The sequence below is a fragment of the Triplophysa dalaica genome, chromosome 21 (assembly GCF_015846415.1).
Source record: "Triplophysa dalaica isolate WHDGS20190420 chromosome 21, ASM1584641v1, whole genome shotgun sequence".
Classification (NCBI taxonomy): Eukaryota; Metazoa; Chordata; class Actinopteri; order Cypriniformes; family Nemacheilidae; genus Triplophysa; species Triplophysa dalaica.
The window spans coordinates 7,557,209-7,580,889 of record NC_079562.1 but is presented as its reverse complement, the minus strand read 5'-3'; the positions used below and the strand labels follow the sequence as shown (position 1 = coordinate 7,580,889).

General features: G+C 39.1%; 2 protein-coding genes across 3 annotated transcripts in view; both read right to left on the bottom strand.

Moving 5' to 3' along the window:
- Positions 1–7,963, bottom strand: part of kaznb (kazrin, periplakin interacting protein b) — a 119,443-nt gene extending 111,480 nt beyond the window's left edge. The window contains exons 1-2 of one of the 2 annotated variants that reach the window (XM_056734835.1): positions 7,619–7,963; positions 6,379–7,099 (exon numbers count right to left, since the gene is read on the bottom strand). In XM_056734835.1, coding sequence (XP_056590813.1) covers positions 6,379–6,454 — 76 coding nt within the window. In that variant the 5' untranslated portion in view covers positions 6,455–7,099; positions 7,619–7,963. The remainder of the gene's footprint in view (positions 1–6,378; positions 7,100–7,618) is intronic. The other variant, XM_056734834.1, reaches the window with a different exon arrangement.
- A 1,543-nt stretch (positions 7,964–9,506) lies between these two features.
- On the bottom strand, positions 9,507–23,235 carry prdm2b (PR domain containing 2, with ZNF domain b). The gene is made up of 8 exons (XM_056734854.1): positions 23,117–23,235; positions 21,023–21,143; positions 19,691–19,794; positions 19,436–19,588; positions 18,728–18,854; positions 16,568–16,672; positions 11,484–16,081; positions 9,507–11,256 (listed from the first exon to the last, which is right to left on the bottom strand). The coding sequence occupies exons 2-8, from the start codon at positions 21,135–21,137 to the stop codon at positions 11,233–11,235; spliced, it is 5,226 nt and encodes a 1,741-aa protein (XP_056590832.1). The 5' UTR covers positions 21,138–21,143; positions 23,117–23,235; the 3' UTR covers positions 9,507–11,232.
- Between the last annotated feature and the right edge of the window lie 446 nt (positions 23,236–23,681).

Here is a 23,681-nt window from a genome sequence, read left to right as displayed (position 1 = left end):
CAGAACAAGTCCATTCCTATAAAACTGTATAACAAGAGTTCCTGGACAACAAATAATAAAAAAGTACAATTGCTTGTGATTAAAAAATCTAGAATGGTGTGAAATCGACCTTGGTCTTAGAAGTTTCACAAACGTAGAATGAAAGACACGTGAGTTTAAAAGATCTTATATATTAAACAAGTCTTTCAAGTTACAATATGAATAAGAACTGTAGATTTAATGCCACATTCCGGATGATGTCAAATTTTCAAAATAAATAAATTAAACGAAGTCGTACTTGCCACAGACATATTATATGATCCCTTTGAAGTGGTTTCAGAAGAAAACAAATTTGCATGAAGGAAGTTCTTAGCTGCTCAAGTCTTGCCAGCTGCCCTGTCAAAATATATTCCCTCTGATGTAAATACTAATTCAGAGCAGTGCAGAACATCGTGTGTAGGGACTGATATCCAAAAGCAATTTTAGGACTCCCAAGTAACCTGTCAATAGGATAAAACTAGCATGCCAACTTTTAGACTATCCTACATTTACACCTAACCTGATGATAAACAGCATCCGGCTAATCCATGCGGGCAGATGTGGTGTATGTATATATATATATATATATTGACATATAATTTTTTGATTTCTTCCTTATAGAGACTCTGCAGGGCAAAGGCGGTGTGTACTTCATGCAGTTTAGAGAGAGTTTCATCACTTTTCTTATTAAGAGTGAAATAGGGCAGAAATCTTCCAACGCCAGAGCTCAAATTCTAACAAAACCGGCCCCTGCTTAAAATTCATGAGAACACTTTAATAAACCCGCTCTGCCTGTAAGCTAAGCCTTTTTAGCACTAACAGTTGCGTTGCCACTTAGGGCTTGTTTCTTCTTCACAGACTTTAAAGCAAAGTGGATTTTTTTGTAAAGCTGCGAAGATAACTCTTGAAATTAATGTTCATGCCTCTCAGTGAGCAAATTTACACTGGTATAACCGGCCACCGCAAGATATGGCCAACTTATAGTCTGTTATTTTAAAAATAAAAATGGAAGGAAACTGACATGATGTCTAAGCCATCTCTGCTGCCTTCAGAGAGATTCAATAACAAGGAATAAAATGAAGCACTGAAATTAGCCCTCTATTGAACCTGATGGAGTGATAGCGGAGTCCTGTGAGAGACATTTAATGACTCCAGTCAATAAAGATTTGTCGGATACAACAACAATCAATTTTTGGAGTTTCAACTCTTCACCACTTAATGCTTCAAATACTGCTAAAAGAAATTATACAGTACATTCTGCTGAAGTTTGGTGAACAGCAAGTGCGCATATTTAAGTGACGGTCTGCGAGTATCTGATGTTCCTTGAAAACATGCTTGAAAACATATGGAGGGAATAATTATAGATTAATAGGAGAGCAATGTAGCTCTTTATTTTGGAGCTGCATTTATATTATTTTTACATCGTTACTAAAAACTGACTGCAAATACAGACTATTTTCTATGTATACAATAACTAGGTATGGCTATTGCTAAACAAAGTCCCTACATATTAAAACTCCTACACTATAGTATAACTAAACTATATCAAAAAAAGAATTTGCTAAGTTTAAAGGAGCCATGTGGAGTTTTAGTGATATCTAGTGGTAAGGTTGAGAATAGCAACCAACGGCTCACTCCACCCCTCCCTTTTAAAGCACTACAGTGGGTGAGAGCGCTAAGATGTCGCCACGTTCTTGCTTCTTTGTCGAAGGAGATAACGTTTATGAAATTGACTCTGTAGAGGCTTTTGTCCATTTAGGGCTTCTGTAGAAACAACATGGTGAATTCCATGTAATGGTGTATGTAGATAGAAATAGCTCATTCTAAGGTAATAAAAACATAACGCTTCATTATGTAAAATCTTTATACACCTCTGAAGACATAGTTATGTATAATATATTGCATTTCTGTCAATGGATTTAAGTATTATACACTGGACCTTTAATGTTATTATTTAATATTGCAACATAATCCTATTCATACAATAGAATCATTCATATATTCAGAATTTTCATATACTTTTTGCGGCCTCTGTAGGAATTGCTTCGTAGTGTATCATATGTTCTGATAATGCGGTGTAGGCAAGAACGGAGTCCTTTAGCACAGGTTCATGACTTCTTTCTGTAGGGACGCAGACTGGCCCTCTTATTATTGGTGACAATAGAAGCTTCTCGACAATTCTGCTGATGCTATTCTTCTTCCACTGCCATGCTGCCTTTTTTACACTGGGCCAGTGATGCAGAAAGGTGACTTACTTTTAGACTCTGTACACACACACTTGGCAACAGCAAACCTGATATCTGTATTCCCGAATCAACAAAGCTGCACAGACCGAGCATAACAGGGAAAACCATGCAGATATCGAGAAAAAGCTCTGCAAATTTCCATAGAGTTACAAAAAAGTCTGTAAATGACATTTTATACAATAATGTTTCTGTCTTTCCAAAACCTTGGATGTCCAAATTCGCTGTTTTTCAGGAAATACCGTGTTGTCAAAGTTGACTAGCCCTTTACTTTTATTGTTCAGATATGTGCATAACCGAGTGAAAAAAAGAAAGAGTGACTTATAATAATTAATAAAATATGGAGATACAAGGTTTCAGAAACCCTTAGTCATAAGCTTTTTAATTTTATGGCTTTTCAGGAATGAATTATTGGAAAATACAGATGTGCTTTCTCGGCTGTCTATTTAATTGTTAATTTACTGTGACTTATCATAAACAAAATACCAGCATTAAATTTAACATGCTAAATTATGTCAAAATATGTGTTCTATTTTTTACCCATCTGCCCCAATAACGTAAGCTTTTCTCAGCACAGATTGATATCTCTTAAATCACAACTAATTAGACGAAATAATCTGCATATCATGTTGTTAATTTTGGTCTGTCGCATGATTAGTCCTGATTTTTCGGCAGTTTATTTTATAATTAATCACATTTTTGATGGATTGACAGCCCCAGTATGTGTTTATACATAACGGATAAGCCTGTCAACATAAAAGGCTCATTTCCACAGAAAGCATTCCTTAGTCAAACAACAAGAATAATGCAGTGGGAAAGGAGATCCTTACATCCTGCACACATCGTGTAACTCAGTTGGCTCGGTGGGTAGCTACTGGTGCCATTCTGTGCTATCAGTAACATCTGTACACACACTCACGCCCGTACTCACTGCGCTAGCCAGCTACGACCGTTACGTCAGCCAAAACGGTCTGTGTGCCGGCGGCTGAGTGCACAGACTTGGATCTCAGCCATGCTTATGCATACCCATTTAAACACCATCACAGAACATAAAAGCACTAGCTCGCCATGCCAATGAAATCTATGCTGCGGCTGATTTTGCGTTGCTTCAAGACACACACAGAGTCCAGAGCACTTTGATCCTTGTTAAAAGAAAACATTTTCAAGGCGAAAGAGCATCAAAATACACCACCACTACCTCCCGCAGGAAGCCTTTCATGCAAATAAAAAAGAGCATTCTTATTTAAGAAAAGAAATGAAAGATTCCCGAAACATTTCATTGTTTATATAGGCAGAAACTACAGAAAAATCCACGTCCATCGAATTCACAGGGAATGACAAATCAGAATGTTTGAGAATACAAAATCTCATTATTATGGATGATCCAGAACGCGAGACATTCAAAGCAAAGAGAGAGAGACGGTGTATGCGTATGATGGTAATACAGTATTTCGGCACTGTTGATAGTCTGATATACGAGGAGTCTCATCTACAGGCACTTCAGAAACACAAATTCAGTAAAGAGGCTTTCAAAAGTCCAAAGCCACACGCGGAATATTAATCACGGCATAGTCACAAACGCTACAGACACTAATACATTCATGCATACCAAACACTAGAGCTCCGCTAATGACTTCACTGATATAAGCCAAACAAAGAGCATTATTTATAAATGGGTTTTTTTCTATTTCTGTACAGAAAACAGAGACGCTGTCATCCGAGCAAATCCAACTCCCAGCTCTACCAGGGTCAGGAATGAAACAGGGCTTTAGTTCTGAAAGTACAAAAAAATGCCCCAGACATTTAAAATGTGAGGGCATATAGGGCCTCCGTAGTGGATTACAGTTACTTTTGATATATTTCTATGCTATTTTAGCTCTACATAATTAAAGGTTTAGTATCTCTGCAGACTCTGTGGTAACCTGTAGCTGACAGATCTGTATTCACCATCTGAGCTGTTGTATAATAATTTTGGATAGGGAAAAACTAAACTAAAACAACATGAAGAGAGTCTACAGTATTGAAATCACATCTAATATTTCTAAGCAATTGGCATATATTTCTATAATAAATATGACCTCATAAACATTAAACGCCCTTGACAGATAAAATTTTAATAAAAATGTTAATTTCTTCTAATAAGAATGTTAATTTCTGACATGGACGCTGCCCCCTTTCATTAGGTTTTAAAGTGACTTACAGCGTTCAAGCTATACGTTTCATCGACACGTTTTCAAACCTATGACCTTGCCAATAGCAACATGCTCTACACACAAAGTTACACAACCTACCGGAACTACAGTACACATTACTGATAACACAATATTTCACTCCTACCTTAAAATCAACTTTTCGTCAAAACATGCAATAATATATAATTGTGTGTAAAACAACCTGAAATTATATTATGATTTTATGAGTTTAGGTGCAACTCACCAATCCCACTCAGAGAAACATAATTTAATGACATTTCCAAACAAAATAGACTGGGGAAGATCAGGCTGTCTATTTAATAGTATGGAATAAGCTCTACGCTGTTTAAATCATGTAGCCAGTGTCCTTGGGTGTCATCTACACATATGCATGACATTTCACTACCCAACAAATTCATTTCACAGAACAAAAAAAGCAGTTTGTGTTAGATAGCTTTACGATTTGGTTTCCGCTTTTAGGTTTCGCTTATCATGTCTGGGATATAAGCGCTTTGCACTTTTCCTCAGCTGCTTTGGGAGGAAAGCATTTATCAAGAGAATAAAGGCAAATCGACATGTAATATAAACTCGGGAGGTAGAATGGACCATCATCCACCTGATATTTCAGTAAACCTCCTGCCTTACTAAATCTCCTCACAAGCATGATGATACGGCAGCACCTTATAAGCCCTCTCTCTCTAAACTGACATTACCGTGCGGAGAAATTAAATTAAACATCCAATTAAATCTGCTTGGATTGTCATTACCAGCAGTACGTCTGCCATTTACAAACTGCTGTTTGAATAACAGAGATTTTCTCCCAGCCTCCATTTAATTCAATTAAGCTGCAAGTTTGAAATGTGGTTCAGAAGTGTGACATAAGCCGCACATAATGATGCAAGTCACAAGTACTGCTGAACGCATTCTGGAACCTGTGAACTGATTTATTAAAAAATAAAAAACAGGAATGCTTTTCAAAACTAACTGCATGGGGCAAAATGCAGATCATTTTTAGTTAATATTTTTACAGAACTACATTAGAGTATAAAAATGTTGGCATGTTCTTCTTCGTCAGCAATTCTGTCGGACCAAATCTGCGGTCTGTCTATATAAAGACCAGCAGAGAAAATAGTTCAGAAATATTTTAGTACGTTTTTAGAGACCACCGCCACATGATCCATCCACATGAAGATATCTTTAAATGCAGAAGTGCTTCGTGTGAGACATAAGTAACAAACCAGCGTGATTCAGCTGCTCTATTTATAGCTCTGGAATCTTTTTTCTTCCCTTTCTTCTTTTTTAATAGATAAATGCATAATTCATCAATGCTCAGAGGAGTACAATATTTATGAAGCTGTCAAGGTATTATTGCACTGTTTCCCAATATCACTAGTGAGCTTCTCCACAACAGCGCACTTTGAAAATCCATGACAACTTTCATGCTTTTTTACAACCCGGCCCTCATGACTGACTTATTAAGATCACATCCACAAGCAAGAAAAAACACACGCCAGCCATCACATTTATTGCCGTGTCTGCAGCTCATTAAAGGGTTGAAGCGGCAGGGAACACGGGCTGCTTCTCTCTCTGCGTGCTGGGTGCTTAAACCAAGAGATCAGGATCTGCAGTGGACCATGGGCTCACCAGCGGAGCTTTCACAGAACGTAAGCAGGCACTCAGCCAGGGCTAGTTCATTTCATTTTTTCTGCCTGACGGAAAACTGTGCACTACGTTTTGACATTCTGCAGAAATAACCTTCCAAAATGTCAGGCTTGTCATAAAAGCACAAGCAGAATTTTCATCTTGCTGACTAAAACACAGACCAAGATATGAGACTATATGATCTTTCTCTAGTATAATTTAAACTATGTATAACTATACAAAAAATCATCAATCCATTGGATTGGTCCGTATAACATACTTACTAGCTTGCATTAGTTGCCCTTGGCGACCGAATACCTGGGAGAAGGTGGTGGGAGTACAGGTGAGTGTGTCCTCCATGGCTGGGATGTCCCGCTGGACTAGACGGATCACTCCGTGAGTTGCACGTCAGAACCGTCGGGCAGAAAAGCAATGGCACTTCAGTCTTCTTTGAAAACAAGCAGGACACTGGAGCAACGTTGCAGCTGTTTAAGAATAGCACAGATGTTTGGGCTGAGAAATAACCACACTCAACATGCAAGGTAATGAGGGAGTGCGTCAGTGTGTGCATCGGGGAGAGCGAGAGCGTGCGCGGACAGGAAGCATGAAGAGGGGAATAAGAGCAATGATGTCTTGCCTTTCCAGCTGCTCTGTGATCATGTGTTGAGGTTGTGCGTCGCTGGCAGTTCTGCCTGCATTCTTCTCCAGGCTCAGAGAGGTGGGTGGAAGCTTAAGTGCTGAAGCTGAGAGCAGGTCCGGGTCTATGGCACACTGTCCTGCTGAGCGAGAAAGCTTTGGTCCCCCAGACTCAGGGCGGACTACCGTTTGTTGTGCTCTTATCCGATGCGTGTGCCCTCTTCTCTCCTCCCTCTGCCTCAGCTCTACCCCTCCCTTTCATTGCTCTCTCTCTCTTCTCCTTTAACTCGATACGTTTCGTAAGAGGAGCTGCTGCAGGGAAGTGATTTTTTTGCAACTCTTGCAGCTCTACTTTTAATTCCTCCTGCTCTGGAGGAGAGAGAGGAGGATGAAGAAAAAAAGTTATTGGGTAACTCACCTAAGGGTGGTCAAGGGGATTTATAACCATGGGTTTAATAAGGCCAAGTACTGGAACCAGTCAATAAATGTACGTACATTTATAAAGGCCAGTAGGTCACTGAGAGTGAATATTGCTTGTGTCATTAACACAGTACATTTGAATGTGGTAAAGTGGTTACGATTTTAGAACTAGGGCAGTCACATCATTACAATGACCCTGTTTCACCTCTAGGTGGTGCGCCACACACTCTCATCTCGACTGTGATAAATAATAAAAGTGTGATACAATTGTTTTAATAAATGCTTAATGTATAATAAATACTATATATAGCATTTTTTAAAGTATGTCTTTTTGGTACATAGTTTTATAAACCGCATTTTAACTATATTTGAAACCTTGTCGAGCAAAAACGCGGTTATGCCTTTGCCATAATAAAACTTTGGTAATTTTAAAAGAAAGTGCTTGAATAAATATGACGGAGATCATACCTGTGTTTTGAAAGCTCGAACCGCTTCGGAAACTCCACAAACACGCCCGAATCGTGTCACTTCTGTATGGGTACATGTGAAGAAATACTGATGGACGAACACAAATCGACCTGTGGAGGTAAATCAGCTGACACGGCAGCCATCTTGAGCAGGTGCAGCTCCTCATTCGATGGGAAAATCCGTAGATTTAATAACATAAAACCACTCGCACTTCAATTTAATATTTTAAAAGCACAAATCACGATAGGCGTTAGAGCCCTCTGTTTTAAAAATAAAATAATTTTACTAACCAAAACAAAACATCATCTGATGGCTTAATTGAGTGTTGTGGTGAGCGCTGTTAACAATAGAAGGTGAAGGTTTCGCGTCATCAACTGACGTTACATTGTAAAAGAAGTACGTGATGACGTTTTTTCTATTCTTTTCTATTGAGGGACAGTGAAATTTGGAGTTGTGACATGAGGGGCTGCAAGTTTCACAGCTTGACAGTGACAGACGCCAAATGGGTGGAGCATTTATTCTCTTGTCTAACTGAATCTTTATGAATGTGAACTAGAGAGAAATGCTGATGTCAACTGAGAATAATAGAGCTGCTCTTCTGTTAAAACAGATATTTTTCTCCTCAGAGGAGTGAGTTTTCTTTCCCCTTCAATGTTCTTATGTTTCCAACCGAGTTCACATCCTACAGCTCAATTTACCCAGTATAAAAAGCAACAATTCATTCTTTTCTTCTCACACACAGTGTAATTTTGCGGCAATAGATAAAGCATTAAAATATAATTCAAATGCTCCTTGAAATCGTTTTACTAATACATTTTTAATCAATTTATTGCTGTATTGTTTCTTAAAATCTATTTGTGATCTTAAATCATTTGCATTTCAAAGATACGTCTTATTTTTTCTGTGTCAATCATTTTATGTAAAGCACTTTGAATTGCACTTGTGTTTGAAATGTGCTATTTAAATAAACTTGTCTTGCCTTAATATATTTGACAGAAAATGATTGATTTGGTATCGAGTTTCAATTTCCCTGCACCTTGTGTAAGTGTATACACGCTATTTGTGGATAAAGTTTATTTTCAATGTAAAAAATATTAAGATAAATATTTCTTTGTCATGAATATTAAGAGATTCTAAACCCGAACAAAATGCGCATAATCATGTCAAAGTTTCAATGACCTTGACTGTCACTAGGGCCCATACAATAGGCATCCTCCTTTCACAACAACAAAATGGCACAGGCTTCTGCTATATAAACAACTTTTATCCTTTAAAGTATGAGATGGAATACACCAAATGTTTGATAATCAAGTGATGTGATGAATTCTTTAAGGTTTAATCAATTTAAAAGTTGAAATAGATCACACTCCTTGTGCTTGATGTGCATATCTTAGCTTCATTTAGCATCTTATTTCATGTAGTATAGATAGCAGATTGGAAGCTGGATGGGGCTGCATTTTTATTACTAGGGCTATGCCACCTTGCACAGCAATCAGGATTAAGTATGGTGATATTTCTTGCTGTCAGGGTGAGCATAGCATTATACATCTCTTCTCTCCCATGCACAGCATGGAGGAACTATAAACCACACCACTGGCCCACAGAGGAACCATAAACAATTACACTGTGGCATAGAGAAAGAGTAAACAAGATGTACTTTCCCTGCAACACAAAGATCTATCCTGTGTATTGGCACATAATTTCGCACAGTATTCATTCTTTTCATTACAAAATGTCAAGGCAGACACATTGGAAGGTTGTGGAGATCACCGGGGAGATCAAGCTTTCAATAGAACCAGTGCAATATAATGCAGGTGATTTAAGTCTTAAATAACATTGGAAGTAATTGTTTTAATGTGAAAGGTAAGCGATAGGAAATAGCAGCCAGTGCATATTTTACATTTATATATTGAATCAAACCTAAATATTGCTTAAATGTTGAACATAATCGGTGCATACTTTCTAGATAAATTCTTAAGTAATTAAGTTAAAACTAAAATCATACTGTATTTACATGAAGAAAAAAACAATTTAATATATCATTGAGAACAATGCGTTTTACATTTGTGAGGATTATTAGTCGTAATCACAAAACACCGTCAACATTCCATTCTCAAAAATATATCAATGCAGGACAGCGAAGACATGCTGCAAAATTAAAATCTGGAAAAGTTCCTTGCTTAAAAATCATTTCAAGCGTTAAGATCTTGATCAGACCTCTGATCTCTATGTCCAGGTTATGAAGTGGAAATGACAGACAGAGACGGGCTTAGGACTGAAGGAGATCACACTGTCCAAAGCAGAAAACGCAGTTCAAAGCTTGCCAGGAGGTAGACCACTAAAGATTTCAAGAAGTCCAGTTAGATGTTCAACTAAAGCGTAAGCCTTATCCATTTTATAAAAATGAGAAACAACAAAAACAGGATGTTTGTGTAATGCTTGGTGGGTGAAGAGACACGAGCTGGGTACAAGGCAAAAACGGACAAAGGATATAAAAAAATGACACATTAAATAGGTCTTGATAGACTGGAAGCAAACTTCGGAGGTGGTTGTAAAGAATCTTTGACATCTCACTGAAAATTAATGCTAGTTTTACATAGATTTCAAGCGGGTATAATCATATCTTGTAAAAATTGCTTCACATCACTTTCAGATATTCATAAAAGGCAATTTAGACTGAATAAAGTGCTTTTAATTAATACGAGTAACCTGATCATCCAGATTACTAATATGCTAACAATTACATAATTTGGGTATTATTCACGGCACTTAGAACTGTTTCAATTCACTTTCATGCAAGTGCAGAAGAAAAATTCTTCATTCGCAGTTGTAGGTTTAGTGTCATTTTAATGGCAAGCAGCCCTGCTGTAAATGCTGAAGATTAAAAACGTAGAGGAAAGAAATCAAAAAATGGCTTAAGGTTTTGGCTGGTTCGGGTGACGCTAGAACACCGTACAGCAAACAATTCTCCTGCTCACTCTGACTGTATCAAACAGCTCCATTCATTGACTATTACAAAAACAAAACAACAACAAAGTAAAACAGAAAAGCATCTCAAATGATGAGAGGCTCGAGATAAACATTCCCTGTGGAGGATTACATTTACTTAAATATACATATATTTATATATATATATATATATTTATACTCTTCTTCAAATATTTTTTCTCAGTAAAAGAGGAGCAGGTCAAAACGGAGTCTAGACTTGGAGAAAGAAGATCAGTCCGATCATACTGTATACAGAGCACATGCATTAGGAGGTCGCTGGATAACCTTAAAGATTAAACATATGGCCCATCTAAAAAAACAGCAACTGGTAAATGATTGCCTCTTGCAACACCTTACAAAACCAGAAGGTCAACATTTATAAATCATGAAATATTGTCTTTGATATAGATTTATTATTTTTCGTCCATTTTGGGGTTCGACATCCAAAGGCTTGTTTACAAAAGTGCACCGAGAAGATACTTCCGAGGGGCCAAAGTGAAGTGTATGTGAAAGGAAGGACTCCCAGTCCCCCCCAACATTCAGGCCCTGATCAAGTTATTCATTTTTTTTTATACACTCCCCCGTCCAGACAATGACTGACGCAATCCTTTAGAGAATGTTGGTTTCTACCTGGCCAACTTCACAGACTCCTGTAATAGACAAAAAAAATTGGGTGATACATCCCTTTAAGCAAAAAATACACGATAACACAGTATAATAAAGTCGTATTTTTTTTAGCATTAGTAAATTCGTTAACTTAACATATTTATTACACTTTATATTTTTGTATTTACTTTACTTTTTGTCTTAAAAAATATATATTAACAACATGTCATAATAAAATTCAAACAAATTTTGTCGCACAAAACACTATTACCTCAGACAGTTCTGGCTCAGGGTTTAAGGGCTCTTCAGTCTTCACTTCCACAGGAGTTGAAGCACTAGCCATCTGAGCGCTACGCGTGACCGGCCCACCCATCCTCTCCCTTGTCCTCACGGAAAACCGATCCTCCTTCTTAGACTGAGATGTTGTCACTACAGCCTCTTTCTTCACAGCAACATCTTTGGGTCCCCGTTGCATTTTTGACTGTGGTCGTGCCAAATGGTCATCAGTAAGTACAGGAGTTATGGAGGTTTGTGGGTCGTTGCTCTTTTTGCCTTTTTTAATTTGGGGGGCAATGGCATCTGGGTTCAAAGCTGGCCTCTTGGTGCGTACTTGAGGTGATTTTCCTTTATTCAGAGGTTTAGCTTCACTTTCTACAGGCTCGGAGCTCTGTGCTCTCGTCTTCCCTAAGATCTTAGTGCCCGGACCAGATCCTGTCTCTTGTTTGATTTCCGAGTCAGTGGCTCTGCTCCGGAGATTCATGTTTTTATCTTGAGGCGTCAGTGCCCCTTTTTTCAACTTCTTGGGAATGGGTCTCTGTGGACAGCTGCATGCGATGTGCTTATTGAGGCTGGCTGGGTACGTAAACTCTCGGCTACAGTACGGGCACATATGAACTTTGTGGGTCTCCTCTTGCTTGACCTGGGTTGTTGATTTCATTGCAGAAGCAGCAGTCTTGTTCTTCTGAAATATAGCTTTCTGAATCAGCTGGTTTTTCTTCTTGCTCAAGGATGTTAACTTCGATTTGGAGGAGATGTCTTGGTTGAAGTTAAGCCTTTTCGGCTGACCCATCCTGCGGAAGGCATTCTGTCCAACAGCAGCTACTGTGGTAGAAGGCACGCCGTTGGGAGACTGCTTTACGATCTGTTTGAGAGGTATAGGATTCTTTTTCGGGGTGTAACGCTTTTTATCGCTAGCATTAGCGCAGACTAATATATGTTTGTGGAGCTCGGGCATGTTGTCAAAGCTGTTTCCACATTTTGTGCACCGAATCGCAGTGCTAAATGTTTGTGGGATGTTGTGTGTAGTGAAATGAGTTGCAGAGGCAACCGAACCATCAGGTGAGTGATTGTGATAAGGAAATGGCGGAGGCTTAAAGCTGGGGTAGTGCTGATTGATTCCTAGCCTTACATCTGGACCTTTCGGTTTACCGGCCTCAGATGCCATAATCTTTATTGTAGTGTATAGTTCCTCTGTCGGGTCCTCGTGGCCATTTTCTTTGTCTCCCGTCGTCCTAGTGTCACTATTGCTTTGCTCCTCAGAAGAATCCGGAGAGGGGGCTCCAGCAGTTGAGTCAGCAATGGTGTCGCTGGACATTTTCTCCACGTTTGCCTGAGCAGGATCAGTGTAGTTCTGAGGTCTGAGCTTGCCATTTTCAACGGCAGTGTGAGTGCAAGCCTGACTCGGATGTAGGTCGCTTTGATGTTGATTGAGATTGCAGAGGAAAGCAAACTCCTTTGAGCAAACCGAGCAAATGTAAATTCTCCCAACCCCGTGAAGAGAGGAACGATGCTCGAGAAGAGCGGTAGCATTCCCGAATAACTGCACGCAAAACTCGCACTTAAAAGGCCACTCGGATGCATGTTCTATTATGTGGCCGCTGAGGTCTTTAATGGAGCGGAATGGCTCTTTGCAGACGTTACACACAAAACTCTTGGCGAATGTCTCTTTCTCAGGGGTTTCTAGTTCTTCATAACTTGAATTTCTAGCTGGGGTTCCAGGTGACGCAGAAACTCCGTCACCATTCTCTGAAACATCATCCGGCTCCTCTTTTTTCCCTGCAACCTCTTCGACTAAATTATAATCGATTATTGTTTTCTGAGTGGATTGCACTTCAGTGGTTGAGAGGGGCTTCTTTTTAGGAGTTGATTGTACGGTAGAATGAGAAGACTTCGATTTGGGTCGCCCTTCTGTTTTAATATCGAGGTCTTGAGGCAAAGTTCCTTCAGAGGAACGACTTTGGCTGGTTTCACAGGCAGTATCCCGCTCTGAGTGAGAACAACATGCTTCATCTGCATTTTTTAACAACTGAGGCTTAGTATCATTGGTTGAGCCCTCGAGTAGTGTTTGAGACTTTGAAGAGGATTCTGCTTTACAATGTCTTTTCGTATCCTGAGGTGATGCGCAAACGGCAGTGTCTAACTGCTCAGCAGTTTGGTCCAATTCATTGGGGTTTAATGCATCGTGGTGTGTGTCTGTTAAGTTGGCTGTCTCCGAAACTTCCTCTGAACTGTGGTCAACAGCCTTGGGGGACATTTCGGGGGACAACACAGGGAACGGAGAAAGTGATGCAATGTCTGACATCTGTACATGATGTGAGGCAAATGGTGGAGGAGAAGGGACAGAGGGTAGGACAGGTGGAGGTGGCGTCGATGATGCTACACTAGAAGATGAAGGAGAAGATGGATTAATAGTCATAGGGGTCAACGATGGAGGAGAGGTGGATTCACAAGGGAGCCGCTCTGAACCGGGACTAGACGGCCCCATGCATGTGGCACTCTCTGAAGGCGAAAGAGCATCAGGGCTTTCGAGACTGTTGGAGCCCTCTTCCTGCTCCTCAGGGGAGCTTAAACCTGCATATTCATTCATCAACACTTTCTCTAAAATGCTGGTGTTGGGTTTCTTCCTCTTTACATGTGGCAGGATGGCTGAGCTTGTTTTCATCTCATCAACAACACTTTTACGACTCATACTTAAGTCCAGCACAGCCTCTCCGGTACTTTTGCTTGCAGTATTGTCTTTTTTACTAATGGAATTGGAAAGGTCAAGCGGTTGTTGATTACATGAATTCCCACCACTTCTTGAAGGAGAACCATCATTTCCAGTTAGGTTCATGGCATCACCATGACCTTGGCTGGATGGACTCCAGGCAATGGACACACAATGGCTTTCGATCTTTGGCACCTTCAGTGAACACGAAACCCCGGTTGTGTTGCTTATACTGTCATTTCTTTGCGAAGGGCTAGTCTGTACGGTCGTGGGAGGTGAGGCGGTTCTTCTTTTAAATCGCCCTTGAACAGCAGGCAGTGAAGTTACAGTAAGTGGGGTGGTCAATCTATGGCTATCTGCAACGAGACCTATGGCTGGTTTTTGACCATCTGGAGCTTGCAGCAGTTGTTTAAGTTTTGGAGAAAGATAAACCGTTTTTTCTTTTTGAAAACCTAGCATGTCTGTTGACTGGGGGAAAATGTTTCCAACCAGCAATGGGGATTGAGAGGAAGGTGAAGAGAGGGAGGAAGACGACGACGCAGCTTCTGGCTCCACTTTCACAGCCGGCAGCAATGGCGGTGTAGCCGTTCGTCTTCTAGAAACTGATTGAGAGGCACACGAAACGTCTTTCACTGGACAAGTCCGCATTTCTACTTTAAGGGCGTGACTATTTGGTTTCTGATTTAAAATGAGAGCATCAAGGCCAAACAATGCTGCGGTTCTTGAATCGACCTCTATGACCTCACAGTTGCTTACTGTGCTCGTGGACTGGATCTTTCCATCAATATAATGGCTGAGATTTTCAGAAATATTGTTTGAGATGTCAACCATACAATCCTCCTTCTCCCGTTCATCTTCTGTATCCACACTGGGCACATAAACAGGTGGTGGACTGGCACTTGATGACTCTTCCTGAACCGCAGCAGACTGACTTTGTTGATGCTGGTGCTGCTGTTGGGAAGAGCCATCCGGCATAAGCATGCCTTTTTTCCGAACACCTTTCGGCATAAGATGCCGCTCATGGATTCTGCGCTGGTGCCTACGCATGTTGGTGTGTGTGCCGAATGCTTTGTTACAGTACTTGCAAGGGTGAAGCTCTCTGGACTCACCGTTTTCTTCAACTACAACAGACCGGTACGAATCAGTACCAGGCTCTTTTTTCAGACTGTCAGAGCTTTGGTGAGGTGGACCGTTCTGTGGGCTCATAATGGTCGCTTGGCTTGGAGAGGAGACGCTGCTGGAGGTAGCAGAATCATTGGGTGCGGAGGGACTGTGGAGAAACGCTGTTCCGGCAAGTGATCCTGGCCTATTTAAAGTTTTACTTCCATTCTCATGCCTTCGTTCATGTCTACGCCTGCCTACCTGAGAGCCAAAGGGCTTGGTACAGTACCTGCACTTAAAGGTATGTGTTTGATGGTTAGAAGTAGTGTGAATGTGAGCGTGGCGCTCTAGGCCCTGTTTGGTGGAGAAATGACGTTCGCAGTGCTGACAGGGGTACGTTCCTCCCTGGGCGTCATCTTCGAATTCCCCTTCTGCTTCTAACTCAGGATTCGCTAAATAAGAGCCACACTCTATGTCACAAAGTGGACTCTCAGAGTCGTCTTCTGGAAGGCTGCCAGTCTGCATTTGCAGGTCAGACTTTTCATTGCCATCAACTGACTCTGCTTCAGAGGGGCGATTAGGGCTCTGGTTTGACTGCTGCACTTGTCCTTCATGTCCTTCAGCCGCTGTATTTTCCTCATCCAGTTCCTCGGTCTGATCCATTTCTGTTGTTGGAGCATCAGGCAGGGCCTGATTTTGCTCTTCTGTGGAGGATGACTGGGAAGGCGGATTCTCCTGTTGTAACTCTGAGGGTGAAACTGTTCTTTCCTCTCCATTAAGCCCTGGACAACAAGAAAAATATACTTTTTAAAAATACTGTTTGCTATATTCTGATTGTAAATGCTGCTTAAAGGGATAGTTCGCCCAAGAAAGTATGACTTTCTTTCTTCTGCAGAACCCAAAAAAGAAGATATTTTAAAGAATGTTGGTAACCGAACAACGGCAGTATCCACTGACTTGCAATGGTTTTATCTCCACACAATGTAAGTGAATGGGTTCCGCCATTGTTCATTTATCAACAGTATTCATAAAAATCTATGTGTTCTGCATAAGTTGTACAGGTTTGAAACGACAAGAGGAAATAACATAATTTTTATTTTGGGGTGTACTATCCCATTAAAAGACAAGCCTAGGCATGAACCTGATGAGTTTTATCTGAAAACAGTAACCGTCGTATGTTCCACTACCACTGTAATCTATAACAAATATTAAATGGGGGGATGAACAGATACTTATGAACAAATAAACCCCCACCAGAGGGTTTTTACCTTCTTCTGAGTCCCGCATCTCGGTGACTGAGGATTCTGTAGCACTTGGATCACAGAATCCTCCCAAATCAGCCAGTCTGCTTCTTTCCGACAGCTTTCTCCTTGCTAGGAAAATGCATCAGAAGATTCTTAGTTAAAAGACCACTTTTAACTATACAGTCAACCAAAATCATTGTTGAGATCTAAAGTAAACATTTCCTGTCAGACCTTGCAAAACGTACAATATGCAATCGCTCTAATATTTTAAAGTAGTCGTAACTGCTACCAACAGAACCCTCTAAAACACCTTTACATATACTAGAATAAAGAGCTCCACCTGCACGATCCAAAACAAAAGTAGTATGTCATGACCTTCTTTTTCAAGCTTGCTTTTCACCACAAACCAGAATGACTGCTATGGAGAGAGCAGCATTGTGCATAGCATAAGAATCAAGAAAACAACGTGCTTACTTCAGAGCTAAATCGCTCCATATCCATGCCCATAGTATTCATACTGTTAGATGCTAAAAATTTAGTGATTTAAGTGAATTTAATTAATGTGTGCGAAACAACAGCTTAACATTAACTTTCTAATAAATTTGAAGCAAATTCATCTTTATGCGCAGATTACAGTGTTTACATCTTTACGTGTTTTAAAGCGGCAATAAAATAGCTATCAGATGCTGTCCTTGTGACAAGGTCATCTACAAGCATCTTATAAAACCTGATTCATAAACAGACAAATGCTACTAACTAGGTCACCTAAGCACACTCTAAATATACTGAACGTTACACATTGACATCCTTTTCTCTTCTAGTAATCCATTTATGTACCGCTATGAGTTCATTTTTACATGTCAAAAATATTGCATTGACTTTGTCCACAAAACATCATACCTTTAATGCATGCAAAGACATTTGCTAAAAATGATTTTCATTCAGACGTGACTATTTAGATTTTGCTTACAAAAAACATGAAGCAACTTAGACAAAATATACATTTATAGGAGTTTAGTAGTACAAGAGATCACCCTGCCAAGACCTTGCCTCTCACAAGGTGAAAACAGACAAACGGTTCAGACAGAATGAAACCTCAAAAAAGGTCAGAGCTTTGTCAAAACAAATCCTTGTCACGGTTTAAACAAGCACCGTCTGTATTTAGCTTAAACTTTCATACACTAACATCCATTTAAAGTTAAAAGGATAGCGGTAGTCACAAAATCAAACTGCTTATTCCCCGACCACCTTTGATCAAGGTTTAAGATTCTAAACAAATTATCCTTAATATGTCATATTCTTCAGTTTAAAGAATTATTGACAGCAAACTATGCATTTAACATGTAAATATGTATTCCTCTTATGTATTAACCATTTACATTAATGAGAATATAGCAAAGTTATGTGCATTTTTTGTCATTTAAAGGAAATTGAATGATCAAATGTTTTTATAAACAGGCAAGTTTGGTACGTTCATCTGTCCTGTTCAGTTGTGTTTAGATCAGATACACCCACTTAAAATGGATTACAAATTAAGTCAACAGACTATTTGAATAAAATGGCTTATGTACCAACAGACAATGCATTTATGCATTCGATGCAAAAATTGGACTTTCACATTTGAGCCTTTACATGTGATTATAAGTTTACACATGTCTCAAGTCTCATTTACGAGGAGGGTCTGGAAGGTCATTTCTGTCAAACATGGGCTGTGGCTCAAAACCTAGTGAGCTGCCGACCTAGGCAGCGTTATGGGTGCATCATGGGCTCGATCGAATCGATTGTTGCGAATCGAGCTGTCAGACGCCACTAAGATGCTTAAAAATGCAGTCTGGTTGTGCATCTTACTGTATTTTAAGACACAGCCTCACTGAGAGGCGACTAAGTGACCTGTCCATCAACATGAACAAAACTGCGTTATATTTTTTGCTCCGTTTTACTATTCACCACATTGATTTACAACACAACATACAACTCACACCCCCATCGTGCACCATGATTTGTCTTTATTAATAATCTGCGTTTGAAATATGCGATTAGCCAGGTGGCTAACTAGCGACTTCGAGCTAGCGACGCCTGCGAACACGTCCAAATAGCTTAAGCATACGTTTTCGGATATAAAGTAGATACTTATACAGACAGAATGCTCAATGTGAGCAAAATAAGACACCGTTTTAATACTACCTCGCTTCGCTTTGGGCGAACTCTTCTTGTTCAGACTGCTAGTCCTTTCTTCCTCTAATGCAGCTGCTATCTCAGGATTGTCTTCCCCATTGTACCACACGAGAAGTTCTTCGTCCGGTCCGATTGGCTGACAGGAAGGACACGGACCAATAAGAGCCCATCTTTTTGGTATGCCATAAGAGGAAATATTATCTAGGCCTTGACGCTCTGGCAGGCATTTAGGGAAAGACCCTCATAACAAATAGCAGACAGCTTATAAAAATAAGTAGAAAATGCTTTTTGTCAGGTTACGTTAAATTCTTATTCATATGAAATAAAATGTATGTAACAGAAGTCACGTGCATAGTTGTATGAGAAAGTATTAGGATACAAAATCCACACTTAAAATGTATGAAAGTGATTTCACTAAGTTAGATAAAATACTTTTTTACTCGAAAAATAACCAAATTACTCATTTTCGGGGAAAAAACTGAAATCTTAAGTGTTGTGTAAATTTGGCAAATACATTCAGGGTCACGGTAATCATATTTTTGGTGATTTTTAAGAAATTTGTTTTTTCTTATGTATTCATTAATTTGTCTCAATGTGCCGCGTTTTTATTAAATAGGTGTTTTTAGGCTTCTCTATTTTCCATGTTGATGTATGCAATCAATCCTTTTATGCTTTTAATCCAATGCATTTTATTTATGTTCATAAAAGATATCCTACCCTCAACACTTTGTAGTAAATTGCTCTGTTGATTTCCAGTGGAAAAAGGTTTTGTTCTTGAGAGGAGCGCGCCCAGTTCACATACCGCATCCAGTTACCTTTCATCGGATCTGTGGCATCCACACACATCCACCCCCAGGCTGGAAAATACACCTTGTGATAGTAAAATAATGGGATTTAATTGTAGACAAAATAAATGTTATGCTCATCATTTAGGCTTGAACCTAAATGCTTTATGGGATATTTTTGACATACTTCCCACATGTAAACATTGCTGGTTACTTGAGATCTCTTCTTTCGTTCCCCTACAAATGGTCCAAACCTTTTACCTTTTGGTATTAGTCTTGATGCCCAGACACCTGTAAAAAGATAGCAACAGTATGTCATGAAAAATTTGATGTATAGCACATGGATGTAAAACATGGTGGTCACAAAGTGTAGACAATCAGATTTTCTTGTGGTGTGGGGGAAAAATGGATTATCTATATAATAAATGCATTATATTTAATAAAGATTTTCAGGTTTCCAAAGTTTTCTTTTTAAAAATGCCCGTTTCAAGTGATTACAAAAGGTGAAGTTGGCTGAAAGCGGAGTAGTTTGCATCTCTGTAAATGAAATGCTCTTCTTTGAAAATGAAACACTTTGTGATATCAACAGACTACCAATTTTTGGAGTGTCCAGTATTAAACATTTATTGTTTTTTTTAGGGCACCACCAAAGTGCATTTAACTGCTGCATCCCCATTTCATAGAAGGGCAATTCCATGAAAAAGTTTTTACCAGCGGATTTTATCTATGGTAACAGCACAGATTTTAACATTTGGTGGTTCAAATACCCATGTTAGATCTCTCTTCAAATTTGTAAAGCATTGTTTTATTTTTAGTGCATGATATTTCATAGTCAGGTTAGTGCCATTTTCAGCATTGTCACATCCAAAGCTACATATTCCTCATAAATGGACACATGAAAATGAATATAAAGTAACTAGTTTATGTTCTATAAAGAGTTATCCCTTCTCCCTTCATTGGGTATTATTGCTTCAGGATTGTGCATTTTATTTTATAGAAATCCTACAGTTTATCGTCTCCATAATGCATGTTTATTTCACTTTTTTAAATATATATATTTTTCACAGACTGACATTTTTTGATGTTTAGAAATAAATGTTTGTTTAAAATATAAACAGATGGCTCAATATAATCGTAACAAATTCATTCTCTGAGCATTTTTATGTCACGTCCATAACGCAAATTGTCACGTTGGAATTGCCCAGAACAAAACAAGCCTGTAGTTCCACTAATGTTCTTTAGGACCGTAAACCTGACCAGTTAAACCACCAGACAACAGTGAATATTATAAGAAAGTAAACATTGTTCTTTCATTTTTAAATCATTTTTGAAAATAAAAATAGAAAAAGTAAGGTACACCACTTGTGCAAATTTATAACAAATTGCACCTTTTTATGCAAGGAATTGAGTTACAAAAATATCTCATAATCCACAATTTAAAACCCAGTTCATACCTAATTCAATATATTCATATACAAATATTTTTTATTTGATAATTTCCCAATCTCATCGTACTCACCAATACGATTTGGGTCGACAGCTGATGGTCCCAGCTTCATGCTGTTCGGCAGACCTCTCCACACATGAGCTGGGATGTCGTTCATGGTTTCATATGCTCCTCCAGGCGTAGCCATTACGACCTTAATATATAAACAAACACTTCTTTTTACTTTACAAAGTCTTTTTATGTAGCCAGTGCTCATGGTACCTCCTATTCCAGTAGAGATATTCATTTTTTAAGCAAATCCCTTCAGCAAGATTTTTATCCCGCCATACCTGGGTTGAGGATTTCACACTTGACTGATCTCCTAAGACCTTACTTATTTCATGAAATCTATAAAACGGGAAAATAGGAGCTGTATCATTTATATAGGGAAATTAGGAGCTGTATTTTTTATATAGGACCAGGACCAGATAAGAAATCCTCCACGTTTAATACGCAGGAAGGGACTTGAGAGAATGGAATGACTGCGGTCCAGCGGTATGCTTGAAACCGCAAATAGTCTTGTGAAGTGTGTAGACTATAAGCTTTACTCAGCCAATACATAATGCTGGTCACAGGCAAGACAGATAAGAGCCACTTCTCATTGCTCGAGTTTAACGGCAGTGACAGTGTCTTATTACCAGGGGCCTCACTATCATTACAAGCTATGTGTCATGAACCAAGCCTTATGCCAAACCCCAAGGTTAAACAAACCACCTGTGAGAAACCTCTCAAACAACGCTAAATTATTCAGCCAAGCACACGGCTCTCAACAAATACAATCCATCTTTTTATTATGGGTCTTCTGAGATTTTTGGGTGTAAGAATGGTGCAATAACAGAAGCCGGCAGGACGGGAAGTAGAACACTATCATCAGGTTTGGATGACAGGTGCAGAAAATAAAGGGAAATTGACACACAGGGACCTCTGATGTGACACACATTATGTAAGTCTGGAGGCCGGAGACAGATTCTCAGCTTCCGCTGCCTTTGGGTGCACGTACATAAAACAGTGAGAAGAAACTAAATTAAAACATCAAAACTCTGACTGCTCTTCTGTAGGGTTTCGTCATAGATGGATGTTTGCTGATAAAAGTAAATCATTCCATCATTACACTTAAAATTCAATAAATAGGTTAAAAAATTGCTTTCATTTACAAAAGAGCGAAAAAAGGCTTTCAATAACAGTCTTTCCATTCAATTACTATAGTGAAAAACAAATCGTATTTCTATCTGGCAGTAAAAGATGACTTGTGGGCAGCAGCTTCTTGTATAGCGTGTGGATTAACATCAACATTCAAAACTTTATTTTAACCACCTTTAAAAAATATGACTTGGCATCAGTGTGTTCTTCAAGTTCACCCAAACAGAGCAACAATTTTATCTACACATCCTCACTTTTCCTTTGCTGTACTGAATTGTGACTCTTCATTGTCAATAGATCTCATTCGAACTGCACGTTACATGCAATAAAACGATGAACAAAAACAAAAGATGAATGAGAAATTGCTTGTGGTATCATTGTTATTAACAGACGGCGGCTAGGGGACAAAGAAGGCGTTTCAGGACCCAAAGCATGAGATGGTTTAGCAATCTGTTTAAAGTTTCACAGTTTTTAAAAGCATCACTTACACGATATTTACGCATGCGAGGCAAAATACGTAACGTTATATACGCACGTGATCATTTTTAACAACTTAAATACAATAAAATGCATGCAAATGAGTATCTCTCAAATACGTTTAAATTGTGACTTAAATGATTGTCATGGAAACCACATGTTAATTCGATGATAAAACCCGGTTGTGTGGTTTATCCATGCAGGGATGTTGAGGTTGTGTACCGACTTGAGGCAAACAAACACACATCGCGCTCAAAAACACACGCGCATGGTTTGATTTCAGCTTCAAGAATGTCCTAAAAGAAATGAAAAAGTTACACAAAATGTTTTAGAGCCGTTGAGATGAGAGCTGGCAGGACAAACGCATTTTATTGTTATCATCAATCCGGCCACTCATAGTGCCATGCGATGCAACTCTTTCGTCCGAGCAAGGTGCTTCGAGCCATCAGTGATGCGATGCAAAGGGTCGAAATAAATAAAAACGTGAGCAGGTTTTCTTCAAACACTTACCTGTTGTTTTCACCGGCACTGTGCAGTTTTGGGTCTACCTGCTTTCCAGTGTGCTGAAAATGGCGGATGAACACTGGAGCTTACAACGCTTCCCAATGTAACTGGACGGTCAGGTCGAAGATTTGGGAGAGGCACAAAAAAACATAACGATGGGCCATTGGTGCAAGTGGGCTGGCGAAGCCTGAATAGGCCATTGGGCCAAAAATATGAACATAATTAAACTAATATGTTCATTTTTGGTACTTTGCATAGACTGTAACTGTAAGTGATGCATTTATTGATAGGCTGTGATCATCTTCAATGGGGCGTTGGACACTATGTGTACTTTTTAAAATATTGTAATATATTAATTTGAACTATAAAGCATTAAAAGTAATATTACTCAATCAACAATCAAAGTATTTTGAGCAATTTTAGCATTTTTTTAATGCACAAAACAAGATTGATGATGACAATTGATTTTTCATTCTTATTATAGACCCGACCTTTTATAAAACTTCACATTCTTGCAGTTTGGCTAAATAAAGAATGTATTAAATTCTGATACAAAAGTGTACTCGTATGC

Coding starts and splice junctions, on each gene's coding strand:
- prdm2b (XM_056734854.1), bottom strand. CDS start 21,137: ATGGCTACGCCTGGAGGAGCATATGAAACCATGAACGACATCCCAGCT. Junction 19,795..21,022: donor TGTCGACCCAAATCGTATTG/GTGAGTACGATG, acceptor ATCTTTTTACAG/GTGTCTGGGCATCAAGACTA. Junction 19,589..19,690: donor GCAATGTTTACATGTGGGAA/GTATGTCAAAAA, acceptor TACTATCACAAG/GTGTATTTTCCAGCCTGGGG.